This window comes from Pseudopodoces humilis, chromosome 18, assembly GCF_049639895.1.
Source record: "Pseudopodoces humilis isolate 2021_Gansu_Grassland_sample_001 chromosome 18, ASM4963989v1, whole genome shotgun sequence".
NCBI classification, from domain to species: domain Eukaryota; kingdom Metazoa; phylum Chordata; class Aves; order Passeriformes; family Paridae; genus Pseudopodoces; species Pseudopodoces humilis.
In genome coordinates this window covers 3,610,016-3,631,950 of record NC_142217.1, presented here as the reverse complement: position 1 = coordinate 3,631,950, position 21,935 = coordinate 3,610,016, and the positions used below count along the sequence as shown (strand labels likewise).

Here is a 21,935-nt window from a genome sequence, read left to right as displayed (position 1 = left end):
CAATAGGAATTATATTAATGTTGTTAATAATTATGGACAGCTCAGCAGAGATGATGTGACAGTTTCTAATAAAAATACCCCTGATGAGGAACTGGGCAGTGGCTTGTTTGGACCTTGTTTCCATGTTTGGAATCAATGATCTTGGAGGTCTTCTCCAACCTGAGCAATTCTGTTTGTCAGAACCTCAGCCCCTCGGTGCCTTCCTGCAGCCTCATACTCTGGATTGAAAATCCAGTTCCTCCCTGTGCTCCTTCCCCTGCAGGGGAGTGGTCAGGCACAAATAATGGCTGGAAAAAGGATCAAACTTGATTTTACAGGACCCCCCTCCATGATTTTGCTTTATTTTGGGTGATGTTTCCTATACAGAAGCCAGCTGGTGCAAAAGCACTTTAAAGAATGCATTTCCCCTCTCTTTCAGTGACAAGTGGGACATGGTTTGGCTCTGTTTCCAAGGGATTTTCTGGCAATGTTGGAGTTAGGGGGAGAAACAGGGAGGGGGATTCAAACATGTGCCTTCAGGAGCATTTTCCTCTTACTCTGCATAGATTTTAAGGGATTTTGGAGGACTGGGACTTCAAACTGCTCTACCATGGCCAAGCAGCAGGAGGGCACAGAGGCTGCTCGACCCTCCCTGTAACACACAGCACCGTCATCACTTCCAAGAGATGGCTCAGAACCGTGGAACACCACCTTGGGGAGAATTCTTCCTGCAGGTGTAGTTTAGTGCCTCTCTTATGTATTTTCTGTCCCCAGTTTCCCCTAAACCCAGGCTGGGTTCTGGTCAGGACCTGGAGGGCAAGTCTGAGATCAGAGGCTTTCTAAATAACTTTATAAATAATTTTCAATGGGGATTTTGCAGCTCTGTGGTTGAGGTTGGAGCCTAGGCTGGAGCAGGGTGTGTCTGTAGTCCTTGCTCAGGCTCACAGCTCTCCTGTCCATCACATCTTTTCCAGAGGCAGGTGTGTGGTTCTGATCCAAACCACTTCCCAGGGCTCAGTGACAGCTTTGGAGAGGCTTGGCATTAACTGTGCTCAGTTTTTGGTGCTGCTGCTGGAGGGCAGAAATGGCAAGTGAGACCTGACTGACAAATACTAATGCCTGCATGTCGATGGAAGTGCTGGAAGTGTTGACAATGTTTTCTTTAATCCTTTAATGGAAGGCACTGCTCTAATAATGAAATTCAGCCATGCTTGGAGGTAAGAACATTGTGAGCATTTCCTAGGCCCAGGGTTGGAAGCTCAGAGCTGGGGAGGATTGAGCTGGTTTTAACTCTTATCCTGATTTCGCCATGTGGGAGCTTTGGGCTGAAAGGCTGAAGCCTTCAGGATGGGATGGTGGCATCCAGTCAGTCCCAGCCTGTGGAACTGCCTGGTTTTCTGCCTGTCACAATCTCTGGTCCATTTGATCTCCTGAGTCAGGGTTCTCTTTAATTTTATTTTGCTTGTGGGATGATCTTATCTAAAAGGTGCCACTCGTCCTCTGTGAGCTCCCAGGTGTGGAGCATCTCAAGGAGTTTCTACTTCAGGATTCTCAAACCCTTGGCAGGAGAGTGGCCACTGGGTGTCCCCAAGGTTGTGTCAGCACTGATGTGCTCCTGGAAGCTGACTTGGGATGTTCTGCTGGTTCTCAGTTCCATCAGCTCCTTCAAGAGGCCCTGCCTCAGTCTCTTCACAGAGCAGGGAGTTCAAGGGTGAGCTTTGCAGTGCTGACTTAAAGGTTGGACTTGGTGATCTTGGAGCTTTTCCAGCCTTAATGATTCTGTGATCTTCACGTGAAAAATCCAGCTCAGTTTCCAGAAGTGTAGAGATCTGGAAGTAGAAGGAGTGAAGGAGGTGGGGGACATCAGGAGGTCTCCTCAGCAGCAGCAAGTGCTATTTTGGAGGCTCAGTTTCTCCATCAGAAGGTGACTCTAAGCCACTTTCTGGTGGCCACAGCCAGCACCTCATTTTCCACAGCTCCAGCAGTGAGCCTTTGTTCCTGGCTGGCACAAGCCTGCAGGAGTCTGAGCTGGTCTTGGTGACTGGCACACACTGAAAAGACCACTCAGATCGCTGGGAATTAAAAATGAGATCCCATGTTTTAAACTCAGCCCAAATTCCAGGTGTTAAACTCAGCCCAAATTCCAGGTGTCAGTGGTGGCCTCCCGGTCTGTCTCCAGGGCAGAGGCAGCGATGCTCACCAGGCCTCTGAGATGAAGGGAAGGCAGCTGGATTTGTGCTTCCAAAGGGCTTGGATGAAGTGAATTCCTTTCCTGATGGCTTTCCATGGTGCATCTGAAGGAGGCTGCAGGGCCTGTGCTGTAGGAAGGGGATCAAAAGGAATGGGTGATGAGCAGTGATGCTCAGGAAATGAGGGACTGCTGAGGAGCATTAGCCAGGGTTGTGTAAGCAACCTTAATTCTGCCACTGCCTCTCTGAGAGCCTGGGCTGCCGCTTGCTCCGTCCCCTGTGGCATTTTGGGCTGGGAAATGATAGTTTTCAGTAAGTGCTCCTGCTCCGTTGGCCCATCTCTGGAGGAAGCTGAGTTACAGGGAAAGCAGAGAGCAGAAAGCTGCTCTTTCATGGGAGCATCAGATTATAAATGTACTCCTGGGCCACTTTGGGGAAGGAAAAGGTGGGATTGGTGCTGGCTTTATCCCACAGGGATCACACCACATGGGTGCTGGAGCAAGAGACCCTGAACTGCCTCTGGAAATACTGGACAGTGGCTTCCCCCCATGCAGGATCCTCCTAAATTCCTGCAACTTTTAAATACTTGGCTGTGTCTCTTGTTTTCCAGCAGCATTCCCAGTAAGGGAGCTGGGTTTATATCACTTTCTTCCTTAAGCCAACCAGAATTTAATCCTGCTTATTTCTGGGGTCTGTTTTATTCTGTGCCATTCAGGCAGGTTCCAAGCCTTATTCCCGCACTGAATAATGCAGGTTTGTGAGCTCACATAATCCATCCTGTTGGAATCACTCGGAGTTGGAAGCTCTGTGGCTTGCAGCAGTGTGTTCAGTGTGTTGGCAGGTGACTTAAATGCTCCTGAAAGGCTTTTTTTCTAGGTCACTCCTATATGAAGCTGATGAAACTGGCTCTGTGTGACCTGTGTGTCACTGCTGTACCCACAGCCCTTCACTCAAGGTGCCTTTTCACTGCGGTCCTGCCTTCTGGAAGCAGTTTTTAGAATCTATTTCAGGAGCTTTATCCCAGAACTGCTGTTCCTGAGGGTTCCTGGGAGAGCCCAGGTGACTCTGGCACACCTGAGAGCTCTGAAGCTCCACAAGGCACGGGAAGAGGTCTTATCCACTCCCATGGAGAGCCCATGGAATTATTTAGGTTGGGAAAGCCCTCTGAGATCATTGAGACCAACCATTCCCCCAGCACTGCCAAGGCCACCACTGCCCCATGTCCCCAGGTGCCACATCCACACAGCTTTTAAATGGTGGCTTCCAGTGACAGGACAAGAGGAAACAGCTTCAAGTTGTGCCAGGAGAGGTTTAGGTTGGATATTGGGAATATTCATTCATGGAAAGGGTGGTCAGACACCGGCACAGCTTCCCAGGGCAGTGGTGGGGTCACCATCCCTGGAGGGATTTGAAAGTCCCGTGGATGTGGCACTTGGGGACATGGTTTGGTGGTGGCCTTGGCAGTGCTGGGGGAACAGTTGGACTCAATGACCTTACAGAGCTTTTCCAACCTGGATGATTCCATGATTCTGTGATGGTTTTAGCAGTAAAGCTGCCTGGAAGGTCTCTCAGAGCCTGATTTTTACCTTTACGGTTTTTGGATGTTTATGGATGTGACTGGACTGGCAGTGGGAGTGATGGATAGAGCTGGAAGTGCAGGACAAGCCAGCCATGGACACTCAGAGGACAAAAGGCAGCCCCAGCCCTGGGCAGAAGCTTGGGTTTGGACAGGGCAGAGGTGGCTCCAAGTGTTGTGACCACAACAGCACTCAGTGAGGAAGGAAAGAGAAATCAGGGATGGGTGTAAGCAAGGAAAGGCTGCTTTGTGGTGTGAGGGAGAGGAGCAGAGCAGGGCTCAGCTGGGACTTGACTTTGATGTCCAGGGGGTGGAGCAGAGGCAATGTGAGGGTCTGAGCTCAGCCTGAGCTGTGGATTGGGGCTGTGCTGCTGCTGGTGGCCCACAGCCATCCCTGGCTCTGTTCCTGCTATGGGGGGAGCAAACCCCTCCAGCTGTCACCACGTGGCTCCATCTGCACCTCTCTCCACATGGGGAGTGCCACTCCGCACCGAAGGTCTCCGATTTTTTTGGCTCCCAGGGTTTTTTGGCTCTTTTGGCCAGGAATTCACAAGTTTGATGCAGGCTATTGTGCTGGCAGGCTTGCAGGCAGACTCTCCATGGCAACTTCCCTATACACAAAGCACCATATGGCTTTTTTTGGAGGGGGAGGGAATAAATCCAGTAGAAAAGTCAACCTTTGTTTGTGGTGCTTGTTTGTCTTTGCTCTCTGTGACGTGTGGGGAGGTGGAAACGTGGAATTCTGGCTCCTGGGCATGGTGACGGGTGCAGGTGACCTCTCAGATGGCCTTCCCTGTATTTTTATTCTGGAATTTGCTGTGCAAATAAACCCATCCTACACACACACAGACCCCCCTCTTTGGGCTGGGCTCTCTGTGCACAGATGGAGCAACAAGGATCCCGTTCATCCCCATCATGTTCATTCCCTGCAGGGCTGGGAAGGCTCCACAGCCCCTGGTTTGGGCAGGAGGCAGGTGATGGATAGCAGGAGCTGCCTGTGCCTGTGCTCTGCCCACACTTTATACCCCTGATTCCAAAGGAAAGCCTTCACTTGCCTGCAAATCCTCCCTTTTTAAGCCCCTCTGGAAGAAATGAGGATAATAAATATCTTTATCTGTGTCTGTAGAAGAGTAGGAAGTGTTTGTGTGTCTGCTTGGAGGGGGAGGACGAGAAATGATGTGGGAATAAGGAGAAGGGAGCAGCCTGTGCCTTTAGGATGTGGTTCCAGGGGCTGCTGTGGGGTGCCAGCAGGATCACTGGAGATGGCCTGGAGCTGAGCACTGCCTGTGTGTGCTGGTTACCAGGAGAGGTGGCTGCCTGTCCCCTCTGGCTGGTGTGACACAAGTTGCCTTCCAGGAGCACTGTTTGGTTTTGGTTTTGCCCCCAAACATGGGGCAAAGGCTCCTCTGTGGCACCCACTGAGGTGAGCAGGTCACTGTCCACATCCCCTCCCAGGGGAGCCAGGAGGCTCAGATCCCAAAATAGCACCATGGATAATTAATGGGAAAACTCCTGACCCAGGCTCATGGGTGGAGCTGTGCAGGTGGGGACAGAGGGACATTTGAGGAGACGGACAATGCCATCTTCAGATTATAGAATCACTAAGGTTGGAAAAGACCTCCAAGGTCATCAGTGGATTCACAGCCTGACCCCCCCAGGGCCCCAGGCCCAGGTGAGGGGAGAGAACATTCCTTGGTGCCACATGTTCAACTTCTCCCAGCCTGGGGAACCCCTCAGGTTGGTGGCTCCAGTGTCCCCTGGTGGCTCCAGTATCCCCTGGTGGCTCCAGGATCCCCTGGGTGCCCACCTGTGTCTGCATTCAGTGGTCAGCAGGGAGGCCCTGGGGTTGGTGTTTAGGTGGGAGGTGTTGCTGCAGGCCTGAAGTCCTTGGTTTGTCCTGTGCCTGATCAGAGATTCTCAGAATGCTTTGGGTGGGAAGAGACCATAAAGTTAATCTTGTTCCATGGGCAGGGACACCTTCCACCATCCCAGGTTGCTCCAAGCCCCATCCAGCCTGGCCTTGGACACTTCCAGGGATCCAGGGGCAGCCACAGCTTCTCTGGGCACCCTGTGCCAGGGCCTGCCCACCCTCCCAGGGAACAATTCCTTCCCAATATCCCATCCATCCCTGCCCTCTGGCAGTGGAAGCCATTCCCTGTGTCCTGTCCCTCCATCCCTTGTCCCAAGTCCCTCTGCAGCTCTCTTAGAGTCCCTTTGGGCACCGGAAGGGTCTCTGAGGTATCCCTGGAGCCTTCTCCTCTCCAGGTGAGCACCCCCAGTGCCTTGACCAACCCCTAATCCCTGGCCCTTTTACCAGATGTGTGAAATGACCACAGTGTGATTCCTTAATGAAAAATGGCCTTTCTTGATACCCGGAGAGGGGCCCAGAGCAGGAGCTGTGCTGTGCCTGTGGGTGAGGCTGGCACTGTCCCATCGGGCCGCTGCAGCAGTGCCTTATGTGTCCCTTTGAGGGGCTGGGATGAGAAGGGCACGGAAAGGTGACCCCTGTCCATCCCCAAATCCTTGTATGTCCCCTGCAGGCATGGCCGGGTGCCTCCTCCTCCTCCTCCTCCCGGCCGGTTCCTCGGCAGCAGCCGGGCCCGGTGCCGCAGCGATGGCGGCTGAGGCGTGTGGGCTCGAGGCTGCTGTTTATTTTGGGACTGCAGCACTGCTCCTGATTCGGTGCTTCCAGCCCGCGATCTAGGCCGTGTGCCGGATCGGCCATTAGCTGTTGCACGGGGGAATTCTGGCTCCCCTCCTCGCTGGAAGAGCCGGCAGGATGCTGCAGACGGGGCTTTGGGACGGGAGCAGGAATTGATTTTGAAGCTCTCTCCCGTTTTTCGGGCGGCCTGCGCGGATGCTCCTGCGGCCACGGGAGGAGCAGGCGCCGAGAGCCTCAGCCTGCCTTCCCCGCCGTTCCCATGGCACTTGTCACACACACATCCCATGCATTCCCTGCCCACAGCGGGATTAAAGCCTTCTGGGAGAAGAATAAGAGGATGCGGGGAACTGAGATAGGGAAGAAGCAGGGAAAAGGAATGGAGGGCGTGGAGGGGTAGGGATGAATCCGGGAGCCGGCCCCACTGGAGCAGCGATCCTTGTGGGATTTGTGGCAGGGAGAAGCCACAGGCATCGCCTTCCAGCCCTGCTGTGGGTGGGATGTCTGGGAGCAGAGCCCCTTCCTGAGGGCTGGAGGCACCGGTTCGTGCACACAGAAATTCTGTCACATGTCCCAAACCCAGCCTTGGCCTGAGGGTGCAGATTTCCCTCTCGGTGATTCCAACTGTGTTTGTTTCCCCCTGCAGACCCTGACAGCCAGCTGTATGATATGGGATATACCCCCGAGGAGGAAGCCCCGGCCTGTCCCGATGAGTTTGATGATTTCGTCACGTTTGAGGCAAGTATGAGCTCTGTTCATTCCCATAAATGTTGGCTGCACGTGGAGTGGGATCTGGGCACAGAGGCTCTCCCTGTGGGGAGGGGAGTTTGCTGTGACAGGGCTCAGGGATGCTTAACGTGTACAGACAAATTCAGTCTCTGGGTGACGGGCCCAGAGAACCTGCACCCTGCATTTGGTGTTGTTGAAGTTAAAATTGGTGTTGTTAAAACTGAAAGAGCAGAGCACGGTGCCCTGGGTGGAAAGGGAGCCCCTTTCTGTGGTGAAACACTCGTGACATGGGAAGGGGACCTGCTGCTCTTGGCTTTGTTTTCCTGCTGGAGTTTCTGAGCCTGGAAAACCTGAGCTTGGTTTGGAGATGTACCAGCCAGGAGCCTCCCTGAGAGGCACAGCAGAGCAGTGGGATGGTGACATTTGCTGCTGTTTGACCAGCAAAAGGCAGAGCAGAGGACAAAAATCTACATTTTCTCTCTATCCTTGGGCTTGATGAAGGCTGTTTCTCTGATTTGGGTTGTTTTCCTCTAGTTAAAGCCTCCATGCCTTGGTTCCCTCCTGCATTCCTTACAACAGGAGCACATTGCAGCAGTGATCCTGCTGTTCCCAGCTGGAAAGGAGAGACCTCTTGTCTGTATCCAGGGGTTTTGGGCTTAGCTTGGAAGGCTTCACCCATTCCTGCTCTGTGCCCTCCAGCCTGGAGCAGGAGGTGCTGCAGGTGCCTTGGGAGAAAAGGGATGGCTGGTCCCTGTCCCATGTGGGGATTGAATTATTTCCCTCTGCTTTTTCTTTTCCACACTTCCTCCTTCAGAGCTGTGACACCTCTGTCTTGGTAGCCTGAATGTTTTCAGGGTTGTCCTGTGCAGGACCAAGAGTTGGGCTCTGATCCTTGTGGACCCCTTCCCACTCAGGATATTTGTTATTCTGTGTGATTTTTATCACACTGCTTGTTGCTGGCAATGAGACTCCCAACCTGCTTTGTATTTGCATGCAAATATATTTATTTATATTTGTGTGTATATTTGCTTGGTATCGTCTGTAGTTCATCATTTTGGCCTTGTGATTTCTTGATAAAAGGTTAATGATAGCCTGGGCAGCTGGTCCTAAAATCATGGAATGATCTGGGTTGAAGGCACCTTAAGGCTCATCCCGTGCCACTCCCTTCCACAGGCAGTGACACCTTCCACTGCCCCACATCACTCCAAGCCCCATCCAACCTGGCCTTGGACACTTCCAGGGATAGGGCAGGCAGAGCTTCTCCAGACAAGGTTGAATATTGGCTTATTTTTCCTTTTTGAAAGGTAGTTACAAGCCTCAGGAACAGCTGGGGAGAAGTAGGACATGAGGGCAGGCAGGGAGATGGATTTCCATGTTTTTTATGTGGTGCAGGGTCGCAAATGTGCATTTTAACGCTGGACTGAGCAGTGTGGAGGCTGTGACAGGCAAAAGCTTTCACTTTTTGCTCCTCAGGCCTGTGTCAAGGGACCATCTTGCCTGAGATTCCGAGCGGGGATGTTTTCCAAGGGCTAATTTAACATAGATGAGCTCTGTCAGCACTGGGAGCTATTCTGGGCAGCAATACCAACAAGGCAGGTGTGTGTCCCAGTGGGATGAAATACTTCTGCTGCTGGGCCAGCCTTTCCTTGAAAAGACAAGGTGACCCAAAGGAAAAAAGGTGATGAGTCCTGAAATCTCCTTTTCCAAAAGATCTAAGTGGATTTTTTTTACTGAATTCAGTGCAGTCCTCTAAAGGACAGCTCTACGTTTAACATGCCGGGGAAGAATTAGCCTTGTTGTCTTGGATACATGATTCGAAATAATTTCCAGCCTGCCAGGATTTCATAGAGGTTCAGCAAATGAGAACATGCTCGAGAAATACCACTCAGCCTTGGGAGTGTAAAAATAAACTGGAGTCTTGGGGTGAGGGGGTTTTTGTTCTCTTCTGGCTGAGCCACGAGCTCCCAACGTGCTTTTTATCCCACATTTGGAAAGCTGGAGCTGGCCCAGGGAGGGAGAAGCTGTGGTTCAAAGCATCCTGCTGGGAGCAGCAAAGGCATGTTCCTCATGGGAAAAGAGCTGGAGAGGGCTCCAGCAGACCCTTCTTGCTTAGGTGCAGCAGGATATCAGCACAGCAGAGAATAAACAGCCATTCCCAGTGCCTATATTCCATCTTGCTTCAATTCTCCAGAAGAGATGAGTGGAGGGAAATCACCTTTCAAAGTGAATACATCACCTTTCCTCAGAGTACTGAGGAGCAAGCAGCAGCTGGGGCTCTGGGATATCCCCATGTCAGGCATGGGACACACAGCTAAACACACCCCAAAACACAACTGGGACACCTCAGGCACTGGGTGAGCCCCTCTGGCTGTGGCAGGGCCGTGGAGTGAAGTGGCACAGCTGGGATTTCTCCTCCCCTGTCACATCAGAGCTGAAGGAGTTGCTGCATTTGCAGAAGTGCTGGGGACAGTTGTGGTTATTGGAGTGGAGCACTGGTCCCTCTTAAACTGGTCCCTCAGCTCCTCCAGGTGCTGGGGTCTGACAGGGAGCTCTTCTCCTCAGTGTTTGTTCAAACAAGTGTAAACAAATCCTTTAAGCAGTCTCCAGGAAAATGTCTTCTCTTCCTTAATAAGGTTGCTCTGCTTGATGACTCATGTTCTCTTCTGGTGACTGTCATCAGGAGAGTTCAGCATCCATGGAAAACCCTGAGAGCCCACAGCTGGGGACTTGCACCCAGTATTTGCTCTCCAGAGAGAACCACCACCACCTGCTTCCTCCAGGAAAAGACTTCTGAAGGGGACAAAGTGGGACCTCAGGAATTTGTGATGTTGGATACAGCCCCAGTTCAGCCACTGGTGTGGCTCTGGATGTGCCATGGATCTCCTGGCTCCTGTTGCACCATTCCAGGAGTGTCCAGCAGACAGGGCTGTCTGTTCAGATGCTTCCAAAGAGGATTTCTGCTCCCATGGCTCCACTGAGACAGCAGCTCCTGCAGCCATGTAGCTTCTCGTGCCTCCACCTGGGCTTGCAGGGGGCTCATCCCAATCCCTCCAGCTCTTCCGTCACACATTCCAGAGGAACCTCATCCCTGTGCACCCAGCTGGGAGCAGGGAGAGCATCACCTGGCTGGGATCCTCTCCCAATGTGTTCCTCCTGCCCAAGGTGGAAATGTGGTGGTTGCTGGGAGAGAAACCACCAAAAACTAATGACAGCCTTCCTGCCTTGTAAAAGTCACGTTGAAGGGAGCTTGGAGCTTTTCCATCTGGACACCTGAGCCCTGTTTTCCCTCAGGCTGGGCTGGCACAGCTTGGCTGCTGACTGCCTGGAAGGTGGGAGTTCTCCTTGCTTCCCTTGCGAGCTCCTGTGGAGCTCATGACTCAGTGTTGAGGCACAGGACTTGTTTGGAATGCTCTGGGGGACATGGAGGGGAGTTTGGAGTTAGCTTCCTTGGGATCATGGAATCATTAAAGCTGGAAAAGACCTCCAAGCTCAGCCCAGCACCACATGGATACCCGCTGTGCCTTGCCCTAGGGTGAGGGCTCTGCCCCTCTGCTCTGCTCCTGGGGCAGGTGAGCCCCCTTGGACAATGCAGAGTGGGAAGGATGACCCTTGAAAATGGAAAAACGAGGCATGAAAATGCTGGGATTAGGCTGGGATGGGCATGGAGATGTATAGCTTCAGGTGGGCTGAGGAGAGGTGGAGCCAGTGCTCTGTAAAGGCTGCCTGGGAGCACCATAAATACCCCAAACTCGTGTTTTGGGCCAGCAAGGTCAGAGGAAGGCGCTGGTTGAGCTCTGCAGGACGGGGCAGCCGTAAATCCTGCGGATGCAGCGCCTTGTGCAGGGCTGTTGCCATCTGCTGGGCAGCTGCCGTGGCTCCTCTCAGAAGCAGCCAGGAAAACAAATTCTGCACAGCCACAAGAGGGGAATTCGGCTTTCCCTGGAAGCCTTCACCTGCCCAGGCACATCCCCTCTGGCTATTTGTCCAGCAGGGGAAGAGTGGATCTGGGGAGGAAAATGGGAGTTGGGAAGGTCCCAAGTTTTGTGAATTTTGGGAATATGAGCTACTCCTGACTCTCCCAGCCAGGCTGCCTACAGGTGCAGCTGGGAGAACTCCAGCTCAGAATATTCCGTGACATTCTGTGCAACGGTGAGCAGCAGCTTTAGGGCCAACACATCAGCTCTGTGAAACTTTAACTCTGTTAAAACCAGGATTTCTTTCCATGCTGAGCAATTGAATTTGAGGCTTCTTTGAGGGCAAAAATCAGAGCTAGGCCATTGAAATTCACATTGCTGGGTTTCTCCAGCTGCTCAGAGCTTCTGCAAAGGGGACTTGCAGGACCCCAGCTGTGGATTGTGTCACAGAAGCTATTGTGGGAGCACGTGGGGACCGGAGCTCGGCTCTGCTGTCATTCCTCGTGCCTTGTGTTTTGCAGGGAGCCCACCTGGGGTGTTGTAGGAAGCTGCTGCAGGCTCCTTGTGTCCCCTCTGAGTAGCCCTGTGGACCTTCTGAGGTCCATTCCTGGGAAGACACTTTCCTTCCCGAAGGCAGAGCTGGTGAGCACAGAGTTTGGGAGGGCCCTGCTTTGCAGTCTGTGGCATTTTAGGTGAGGTTTTTTCCCTCCTCTGCCTCTGCACACCACTGTTACCATGTGTGCATGTCTGGCAGAGGCCAGCCAGGCTGAAAAGATGGCCTTGAGCTTTGTAACCTCCTCTGAGCTGTCCAAGGGGCTCAAAGCATCCAGACAGAGCTGGGTTCAGCTGTTCCCTGGCTGTCCTAACCCAGGTGTGAAGGTCTGGTGGTTAGAATGGGGATGTGAGAGCTCAGGTTTTCTGTACCAGTGCTCTTGCCACCTTCTGGAATGGCCTCAGTGGGCCTCTGGTCACAGGGCTGACCTGAAAGCACCATGAATGAAATGGTCACAAAGCCCTCTGCAGGGGCTGGCTGCTGGAATTGGTGGACTTGAAATCTTGCAGGTGGCTGGAATTGCAGGCTGTGGAATGTGAGAGGTGCAGTTCAGTGTCTGTTCACCTGTCCTTGGGGAAGCACATGGACAGTGTCCCCCATTGTCACCAAAGCCTTCCTGCTCCCCTGCACCGAGAGAAGAAGGGCCATGAGCCCTCTGGACAGCAAATGAACAGTCCCACATTATCCTGTGTGGGATATATATTATCCTGTATGGCATTCTGCGTATTCACAGAATCCCACAATAATTTGAGTTGGAAGGAACCTTAAAGCTCATTTTGTTCCACCCCTGTCATGGCAGGGAGACCTTCCACTATCCCAGGCTGCTCCAAGCCCCGTCCAGCCTGGCCTTGGACACTTCCAGGGATCCAGGGGCAGCCACAGCTTCTCTGGGCACCCTGTGCCAGGGCCTGCCCACCCTCCCAGGGAACAATTCCTTCCCAATATCCCATCCATCCCTGCCCTCTGGCAGTGGAAGCCATTCCCTGTGTCCTGTCCCTCCATCCCTTGTCCCAATTCCCTCTGCAGCTCTCCTGGAGCCCCTTTAGGCCCTGGAAGGGGCTCTGAGGTGTCCCTGGAGCCTTCTCCTCTCCAGGTGAGCACCCCCAGCTCTCCCAGCCTGGCTCCAGAGCATGGGGGCTCCAGCTCTCCCAGATCAGTCCATGGTGATAATTTAATATCTTAAAGCAAGGAAATTAATTTATTGTGTAGACTTCCAACTGTGTAGAGGGAAGGATGGGAGTGTAAATCAGACAGGGGTCCCTGAAGGCAGGACCCAATGCAGGGTGAGAAATTTCTCTGCTGGTCAGAAAAGATCCAAGTTGAAGTGTTTGTCCTGTAGGAAATAGGCTGGAAGGAGTTTGGAAAACGAAGTCCTTGGAGCCTTATCTTGAACCACAAGTAGATTGTGTGAGGCTGGGAACGTGGGAACCGGGCTGTGGGACGCCAGGAAGGACCGGGAGTGAGGGGGGGCAGCAGTGGGAGCAGGGGTGTCTCAGAAGGAGTTTGAGAAGTAAAAATGGCTGGAATTGGGGTTTCCTAATTAGTTTTAGTGTCTGATTTTAGGCTCTCATGGGAGTTCCAGATGTTCTCTGAGGTCCTGAGGCACAAGCAGAGGAGCTAAAGGGCTGTGACCTGCTCTGTGGAGGAGCAGATCCAGGCAGAGCTGGGGTTAAAGCATAACTCCTTCCTGCCGTGCTCCGAGCAGGAATCTGGGCTGGACTCGGCTCAGGAGGTCAATTGCTTATCAAGGGACAGGACAGAGCAGGGGGTGCTGCTCAGAGCTCTGCACCTCAGGAACGAGGTGGCCCAGAGGACAGCGAGGATAACGCAGAGAAAAGGGGAAAACGTGCTTTGGGAAGGTAATGGAAGGAAATCCGCGTGTTTGTGCTGGGTAGGCAAGGCTGAGGGAGCTTGAAACAGGCGAGGTTTCTGTGGTGAAGAAATAGAAAATCAGACAAAACCCTCAAAACTTGTGGGTGTGAGCTGTGCCGAGGCCTCCGTATGCCGAGGGCTGCCGTGGGGAAGGGCAGAGCCCATGGATCAGCTCCCTGGGTTCCTGTTTGCAGGGTGGCATTGGGGTGTTTGTAAACCTTCTTTGGGGTCAATATTGTCACTGCCTGCCAGAGATCAACCTCTGAGTCACCAAAAGCGCTTCTGACCTGCCCCTGGTGAGCAATCCAAGCTTTATTCATCCCTCTGTTGTGGCTATAAGGAAGGAATTTGTCATTTAACGTTTAATTATTCACCAGAAACACCAGGAAGGTCGAGATAAAGCTGGACAGGTCGCTTTTGGATTGAACCTTTTTATTTGGGGGATGGATTCCTGGGAAGTGTGAGCACCTGGAGCGAGGCTCCCGAGCCATGCTTTTATTTTGGAATTGAGGGGAGCTGGAGGAGGCCGCGGTCACACGCCGGGGAAGCGCTGGAGCTCCTGCTCCTTATCGGCAGCTCGGGAACAAAAGGCGCTCTGTTGGGACTCTGCAGCTCTCCCCTTAAGCCTCCCCTGGACTTTGCTTCCCTCCTGCCTCGCAGAAGCAGCTCCTGGAGCCGGCTCTGGCTCTGGAGAGGAGGCGATGTCTCCGCAGGTGGGTTTTTGCGACAGAAAATGAGGAGGGGTTGGGTTTTCAGCGGTGCCGGGAAGGGCCGGGTTGGGAATCCAGCTGACTTTTTACATGGGCAGATTCACCTGGTTTTTTACATGGAAATGGTTTAGATTACAAGAGGAGAGATTTAGATGGGATATTGGGAAGGAATTGTTCCCTGGGAGGGTGGGCAGGCCCTGGCACAGGGTGCCCAGAGAAGCTGTGGCTGCCCCTGGATCCCTGGAAGTGTCCAAGGCCAGGCTGGATGGGGCTTGGAGCAGCCTGGGATGATGGAAGATGTCCTGGTGGCACTGGGTAGAACTTTAATGTCCCTTCTAACCCAAACCATTCTGTGATTCCATGGGCTGTGGTGTAACTTCACATTCCTCTCTGCCTGCCTCTCACCCACAGACGGTGCCTGCTGGTTTTTGGGGTGCTGGGGCCGGTGTGCCAGGTGTGGAGTTTTGTGAGTTGGTTTGGGGGTTGTTTTTTGGGCTGAGTGGGTGTTTTCAATTTGCCCCAACAGGTGCAGCAGCCTTTAGGGGGGTGATGGAGTGTAACAACCCAAACTCCAGGGGCTGAGCTGTGAAATTTGCCGTCACCCAGGGCTGAGCACAGGCTCCCTGGCTTCCCTGAAAAGCTGGCATTGCCTGGATATGTGGGAAGAGGGAAATATTGGGAATCAGAGGTGGCAATCCCCACAGTGGCTTTCTGGAGGCTGAGCTGCCCTGGGGTGTTCCAGGGCTTTGGGGTCAGCTGGATAATTGTGGCACTATAAACACAACTGTGTCCCTTCTCCCTGGCTCCCAACCCGGTGCTGTCACCGCTGTCTGGACCTCAGGGAGTCCTTGGAGGCAGATTTTTGTAGCTGATCCATCTCCTCTCCATCCTGTGCGCAGTCAGGGCTGGATTCTTCAGAAACAGGCTCACACTGCTGGGAAAACAGAGTTGTTTTTCCTTTTTCTTGTCACTCACCTCCCCTCCCAACCTTCCGAGTGTTTGTGTCCAAGGACAGCAGAGCTTTGAGATGCCAGGACAGCTCCAGGGACAGCCCTGCCTGGAAGGAACCTCCCTGGGAGCCAGACTTTGCCCTCCTTTCCAAGGCAACGCCTTGGCAGAGTTTGTGCTGAAGCTTCTGTCCCTGCCTGGACATTGCAGGTGATTCCCAAGAATCCCTCTCCTCTCACTGCAGCAGCTTTTTAAAAATCCATGTGGTTTTATAGCACTTTACAACATCTGATTAAGTAATCTTTACTCCCACATGTCATCAGATGCCTGGGATTGATGAGCTGCTGCTGCAGAAGGCTCCTAAAGGCACCTCACCACCTCACCTGTCTCATCAGGGCACGTTGCATCATGCCAGTGCTGATTGCACCATTCATTTCCTTTTAGAAGCAGGAGTGCTCACCTGCAGTTTCCCTGAGCAGGCAGAGATGCCTCCAGGTGGTCCATGTCCTGTCACCAGGTGTGGCTCTGGGGAAATACCTGCTGGAGCAGCTGGATTTGGGACTGGGAGCCTCCATCAAACCCTGATCCTGTTCCAGCTCAGAACTCTGCGCGTGCCTGAGTCCCAGTTTTAATGTCTGAGGTTTGCCTGAAGCACCTCAGGGTGTGTTTTATTCAATAAAAACTTAAAATGCTCTGATATTGGTGATACCAACCCCGCTCTGAATGTGGCACGGATGTTCCTGGCGAGTCCCCTGGGGTGGTTGTAGCCCACCCTGGCTGTCCTGAGCCCATGGATGTTTTTAAGTGTATTTGGCTTTTTTAAGCTGGAAAAAATGTTTACTTTCTGCTCAGAGGAAGGCAAAGGTGGCTGAAGAAGAGCTGTGGCAGGGGGGTTTGAAGGGTCAGTGCACAAACCAGCTGCTCATGAGGCCATAAATAAGAACTTTCTGTACCCACACACTCGCCCAGGGACAGAGATTTGGCTCTGTCAGGCATTTGGCAATACCTGAACCCCCTTGGTTTGCCTGTCTCCTCTTGGCATCTCTTCTTGAGGTTTAGTTACTGATTCTGTGGTGAAATGTGCAGCAAAGTTCTCCACACTCGTGCTCAGGAGGAGGACTTTGTTTTCAGTTTCAGCTGCTTTTTAACTCATTGTCCACACAGGTTTAATTTTAATAGGGTTCTTCTCCTGCTTTTGAAACCTCATCTAAGCTGGTATCACAAAGGAAAAATACCATTTTTAGACAATAAATCGATGCACATCTTTGGTGTGGCTGAAGGACAATGGTTGTGCTGTGCTGGTGGGTTCTCCTTTTCCAGAAAGGTTGCTCCCAAATCCAGCCTGTCCATGCATGTATTTCCCATCAGTAAGGTGTTTTGGAATGATTTGATAGAGAAATCATAGAATCATGGAATGGTTTGGGTTGGGAGGGACCTTAAAGGTCCTCTTGTTCCAGCATATGACTAAGGGCACTGTTCTGCTCCTGGTTTGCTTCATGTTGAGAGGGTCAGCAGTAACCACAGCAGGGTTTTTTATCAAATTACTGGTGAATTAGAGTGTTTGGAGGTTTTTTGGCTTCTTTCAATACTTATCTTTACTCTGTACTTATTATAATACTTCAGTTTGCTCATTATAATACTTTAACATGTGCTTAAATTTAAGTTTTTTCCAATGAGAAGTGGTAGAGCGGGGAGTTGCTATTTATAAAGCAGCCTTTATTTTGTAGTGTGCAAGCAAAATTCTTTCCAGTTTGGCATGAAATCCTTTTCAAACAGGCAGAAGGGAGGGGAATGTGCAGCTGGGGGTGGCTGCTGTCACCTCTTGGGCTCTCTGTCTGTGACCAAGCCAAGGCAGGTCAAGGTTCTGCTTCCCCTTGTCCCTCCTGCTGGAGCATTAATGGTGTTTCTAGAAAGTGCAGCATAAATCCAGTAAAGCACTTAAACAAGTCCCAGCTTTAGGTGTGTAAGTGGTTTCGGTGGATTTATGCTTTTTTAAGTGGGTGGGGGCTTTAGAGGCTTTTTTTTTTTTTTCTCCCTGCAACACTGGCACAGGCTCTGCCCTGGTGGAGTTTTCTGGAACTTCAGACTCCAGCTCTGTGCAGCTTTATTTCGTGTTTAGCTTCAGGGTGGTGTCCTGGAGGTGCTGGTGTCCACAAGCTGGGTGGAAGCTGAGCCAGGTTTCCAAGAGGAACTCCTGGCTGTCTCCATCCTGCTGAGTGTGGTGGGCACAGGGGCTGGGAGAGCAAAGCAGGGCTGGGCTGAGTCACTTGGCTGCTCCCAGTGTCCATGTGGAGCGGGAATTGCTTTTAGCAGCTCTCTTTCCTCCATCCCTTTGAGGTTTTCCATCCATTTTTGCCCCTGGAAGTGTACAAGGCCAGGCTGGATGGGGCTTGGAGCAACCTGTAACAGTGGAATAGGCAGGGAGTGGAATGAGATGGGCTTTAAAGTCCTTTCCAACCCAAACCACTCCATGATTTTATTAATATAGTGCTCTGAGAAACATAATTTTCTCCAAAATCCTTGGAAAAAACCCTGGAAGCTGTTCTGTGCACCCTGGCAGAGGAAAAGGATTTCCTTCAGTCGTGCCTTGCATTCAAACTGCTGCTGTTTTGCTGGAGGGGCAGCTGAGCACGTGGGATCCCAGCAGGTGAACTTCAGGAGGAGCAGATGGCTCTCCATGTTCTCCTCACCTGGCAGGAGGGCTCTCACCCCTCTGGTGACAGGGGATCAGCTGCAGCTCAGCACCAGCACTGGCAGATCCCAAAATTCCTTGATTTGCTCCAAGGCATGGTGGGGAAATCCCCAAATCTTAGGAAAGGGGCTGGCACTGTGAGGGGTAACAAGAGCTTTGGCTTTTGGGGGTTTCTACTGCTGCTCCCATGGTTTTCCAGACATCAGGATCAGAAGGGATTGTCCCTGCCTGGTGTAGGAGCAAACACCTGAAGCTGAACACCTGCCTGGTGTGCAGAAATGGGAGGAAAACACACTTCTCCTTGCTTATATCACAGTCTGTTAAAACCCTGTTAAAACCCAAACCCTGCTGCTTTCCCAGAGCCTGCTCAGTGATGGATTTGAGATGCTGCTCCAGCTGAAGTGCTGAGATTTGAGTCCCTGCAAATCAGAAGCTGTAATGAAGATTTAGAAACAGTTTATTTGCTGTTGAGGGATGGAAGGTTTTACCAGACTGGGCAAACAAAAAAAGGTGCTCCAAGGGCTAATTGGGAGTTTTGAATGGTGTTTTTGCAAGGAATTCAGGTCTTGTCCTCTTGGAATGGGGTTGGAGAAAGCAGCAGTGATGGGAACTGCTGAGTCAGCAGTGGGTAATCGCTCCTGCCCTGGCCAAATCCATCCTGGCTCACAGCAAAACCTCCCTCCAACTCTTATTTAGTCCCTATTTTTGTGATCTGCTTCCCGAGCCCTGCAGAGGCTGAGGTGCCCACAGAGCAGCACCTGGGCCTGGTATGATTCCAGAAGCCCGGATTCCTGCGCTCAGAAATGCAGCTCAGCCAAAATTCCCTGCCTCATCCATGTTCTGTCCCGCTGTGCCACGAATCCACGCAGCTGTAGGACCTCATTCTTTCTTTTCTTACATTTTTTTTTTCAACCAGGCAAATGAGGTGACTGACAGTGCCTACATGGGCTCGGAGAGCACCTACAGCGAGTGCGAGACCTTCACGGATGAGGACACCAGCACCCTGGTCCAGCACGAGATGCACGACGAGGTGGAGACCGACAGCGCCATCGACTCCACCGTGCACTCGGAATTCACGGATCCCATCGAGGAGCCGGAGCATGGGTGAGTGGGAGCAGCCAGGAGAGAAACCCCCCTCACACGGGGTGGTTCGGGGGAGACACGGCCTGAGGGTTTCACATCGAGTTGGTCTTGCTGGAACTTGGTTTGGTCTTTGTGTTTGTAACGACGTGCGAGACCAAAATAGCTCTTCTGGAGGAATAACGAGAATAATTAGGCTGGTTTGTGTAGGCTGGTTTGGAGCCTGGCCTGGCAATCTCTTTGAGTTAATCGTTGCTTGCCTTGGGAGATCTTCTGTACCCTCATTAGCATCTTTAACCTCTAAAATTACTTCTCAGGTGATCCAAACACCTGAAAGACTTGCAGTTTTTAATCTATCACTTAAGCCAGAAACACAACATATAATTTTCCAGTCAGGAGGGGAACTCGTTCTATTTTTGTTTTCCCTAAAAACATGCGTGTGCCCTTTGATGTGCAACCACCTCCTGTAATAACTGGTTTGAAACCTCTGCCTGGAGCACAGAAATGTGAGCCAAGATCTCCTTCCCCGGGTCTGAACCGCTGCTGGCAAAACTGCTCCTGGGCCCACCCCATTTTTGGAGGAAAAGTGGGGTTTGGGGTGAAACTGGGATGCTGGCAGGCAGGAGGGCAGGGAAAAACTCCTTTAGGATCAGAATCACAGAATGGTTTGGGTTGAAAAGGACCTTAAAGCTCATCTCATTCCTCCCTCTGCCATGGGCAGAGACACCTTCTGTTAGACCACATTGCTCCAAGCCCCATCCTGGACACGTCCAGGACTGGGGCAGCTGCAGCTTCCCTGGAAAATCTGTGCCAGTGCCAGGTTAGTGCCCCAAGAGCATCAATGTGCACCAAAACCTCTGGAATAATCTGTAACACACAGGATGAGTTCCATCCCAAAACACAAGGCCCTGGGTTGGTGCTCCAGGGAGTGCTTACAGCTCTTTTTGGGAGCACCAGGATTCCCTCCCATGCCAAAATCCCATCTGGGGATGTCAGAGAGGCAGCTCGCAGCTCTGGGCCCCGGGGCTGAAAGGGTGCTGTGGATAAGAGCAGAAATGGGATTACACAGCTCAGCTCTGGTGGTGGTGACAGTTAAATTGGGAGATAATCAGCTGTGAGCTCCTGTCACCAGCACAGGGTCCCTGCAGGGGTCATGGCAGCCTGCCTGCGCTCCCGGCCGCTGGGGAAAGCAGCCTGCTTCCGATTCGCCTGCCTGTAGGTACAGAACTCTGCCTTGGGAAACGGGGTTTGCCAGATCTGCTCAGTCCTGATGTGTGCCAAATGTGGGGTCAGCAGGACAGGAGGGAAAGAGTCCAGAGGAGGGCACGGAGATGCCCCAAGGGCTGGAGCCCCTCTGGAGCCAGGCTGGGAGAGCTGGGGGTGCTCACCTGGAGAGGAGAAGGCTCCAGGGACACCTCAGAGCCCCTTCCAGGGCCTAAAGGGGCTCCAGGAGAGCTGCAGAGGGAATTGGGACAAGGGATGGAGGAACAGGACACAGGGAATGGCTCCCACTGCCAGAGGGCAGGGATGGATGGGATATTGGGAAGGAATTGTTCCCTGGGAGGGTGGGCAGGCCCTGGCACAGGGTGCCCAGAGAAGCTGTGGCTGCCCCTGGATCCCTGGAAGTGTCCAAGGCCAGGCTGGATGGGGCTTGGAGCAGCCTGGGACAGTGGAAGGTGTCCCTGCCCATGGCAGGGGTGGCACTGGATGGGCTTTAAAGTCCTTCCAACCCAATCCATTGTGGGATTCCCTGCTCCCCTAGGTGTGGGCTTGGGAAGGTCAGATGTCCTTTGGGTGCTCTGTCAAAGCACAGTGGGTCCTATTCCCAGATTGTTACATGTGTGCAAATTCCAGGGAGCCAAAATCTTAATTTGATTTATAGATTTGAAAGGTTTGAAATGGGAACCTTTGGGAGTGCTGAGGGCTGGTTTTGGTACCATCAGACCTCACACAGGAGGACACCTCTGGTGCCCAGGGACAGCCAGGGAGTTACAGTCCCCCCAGTGCAGCTGCTGGGCTGAATCAGAGCCTCAGCATCACTTCAGGAGCTCTCAGAGCTCCACATACCTGAAATGGTTTGAGCTTAAAGATTGTTTAGGCTGTGTGTAGTAATGATTAATTGGACTTTGGATCCTGAAACTGCCTGAGCCTCAGAATGGGAATAGGAAATAAAATTTACTGCCCGAAGCATGCAGGTTGAGGGTTTCCAGGTGCCTGATCAGATCTGCTTCTGAACAGTGCTTATCAAACCACAGCCCCAGATTTAGAGTTCTGGGCTTGGGTTTTGCTTCTCAATTAACAATTCCACCCCCTGGCTTCTATTCCTGGAGAGATTTCCACTGCTTTTGGTGAGGGTCTGACTCACCACAGGGATGGATGGGTTCTGGTGGATCCCACTGTGGAATGTTGGTGCTTCTCAAGGGCACGAGGAGGATGTGCAGATGCCCACAAGCTGGGCTGGATTTATTTGTGGATAAATAGAGATCTGGAGGGTTGACATGTTTTTATTAGCAGGATAAGGGCAAATCCTTCAGATGGAGCAGGTTTTTGTCATAAATGGCTTATCTGTAATCTTTTATTTTTTTTTTATGGTTTAGTCCAGCAATCTGCTCATATCCCATTTCCCTCTCCTAGCAAGTGCATGGAGATAAGGTCATAGCCAATACCAATTTCTGTAATAATGCAATATTATTATGACTTTAGTGTAGAATTTTGGAGAGCAGAGTGTTGTTAAACCCCCCAAAACACAGACCTGTGGCTCACAGCCCCATGGCCACTTTCACAGTCCAGTTGTTGCAAATCCCTCCTGCCTTTTCTGCAGCTTAATTTGAAAACTTCCATAGTCCTGGGCAGGAAATGGGGCTTGGCTTGGTGCTGAGGCCCTGGCACAGGGTGCCCAGAGAAGCTCTGGATCCCTGGAAGTGTCCAAGGTCAGGCTGGATGGGGCTTGGAGCAGCCTGGGACAGTGGAAGGTGTTTCTGCCATGGCAGGGGTGGAATGAGATGAGCTTTGAGGTCCTTCCAGCCCAAACCAT

The 21,935-nt window shown here is 52.2% G+C and overlaps 1 protein-coding gene across 5 annotated transcripts in view; it reads left to right on the top strand.

Annotated features, from left to right (window-relative positions):
* RAB11FIP3 (RAB11 family interacting protein 3) overlaps positions 1–21,935 on the top strand; it is a 74,147-nt gene that overhangs the window by 29,497 nt on the left and 22,715 nt on the right. For 2 of the 5 annotated variants that reach the window (XM_088064140.1, XM_005523143.3), the window contains exons 3-4: positions 7,050–7,141; positions 18,738–18,925. In XM_088064140.1, the coding sequence (XP_087920266.1) occupies positions 7,050–7,141; positions 18,738–18,925 (280 nt within the window). Of the gene's footprint in view, positions 1–6,855; positions 6,946–7,049; positions 7,142–13,278; positions 13,459–13,884; positions 14,185–18,737; positions 18,926–21,935 lie in introns of those variants that run through there. The other 3 variants (XM_088064141.1, XM_088064143.1, XM_088064142.1) reach the window with 3 other exon arrangements.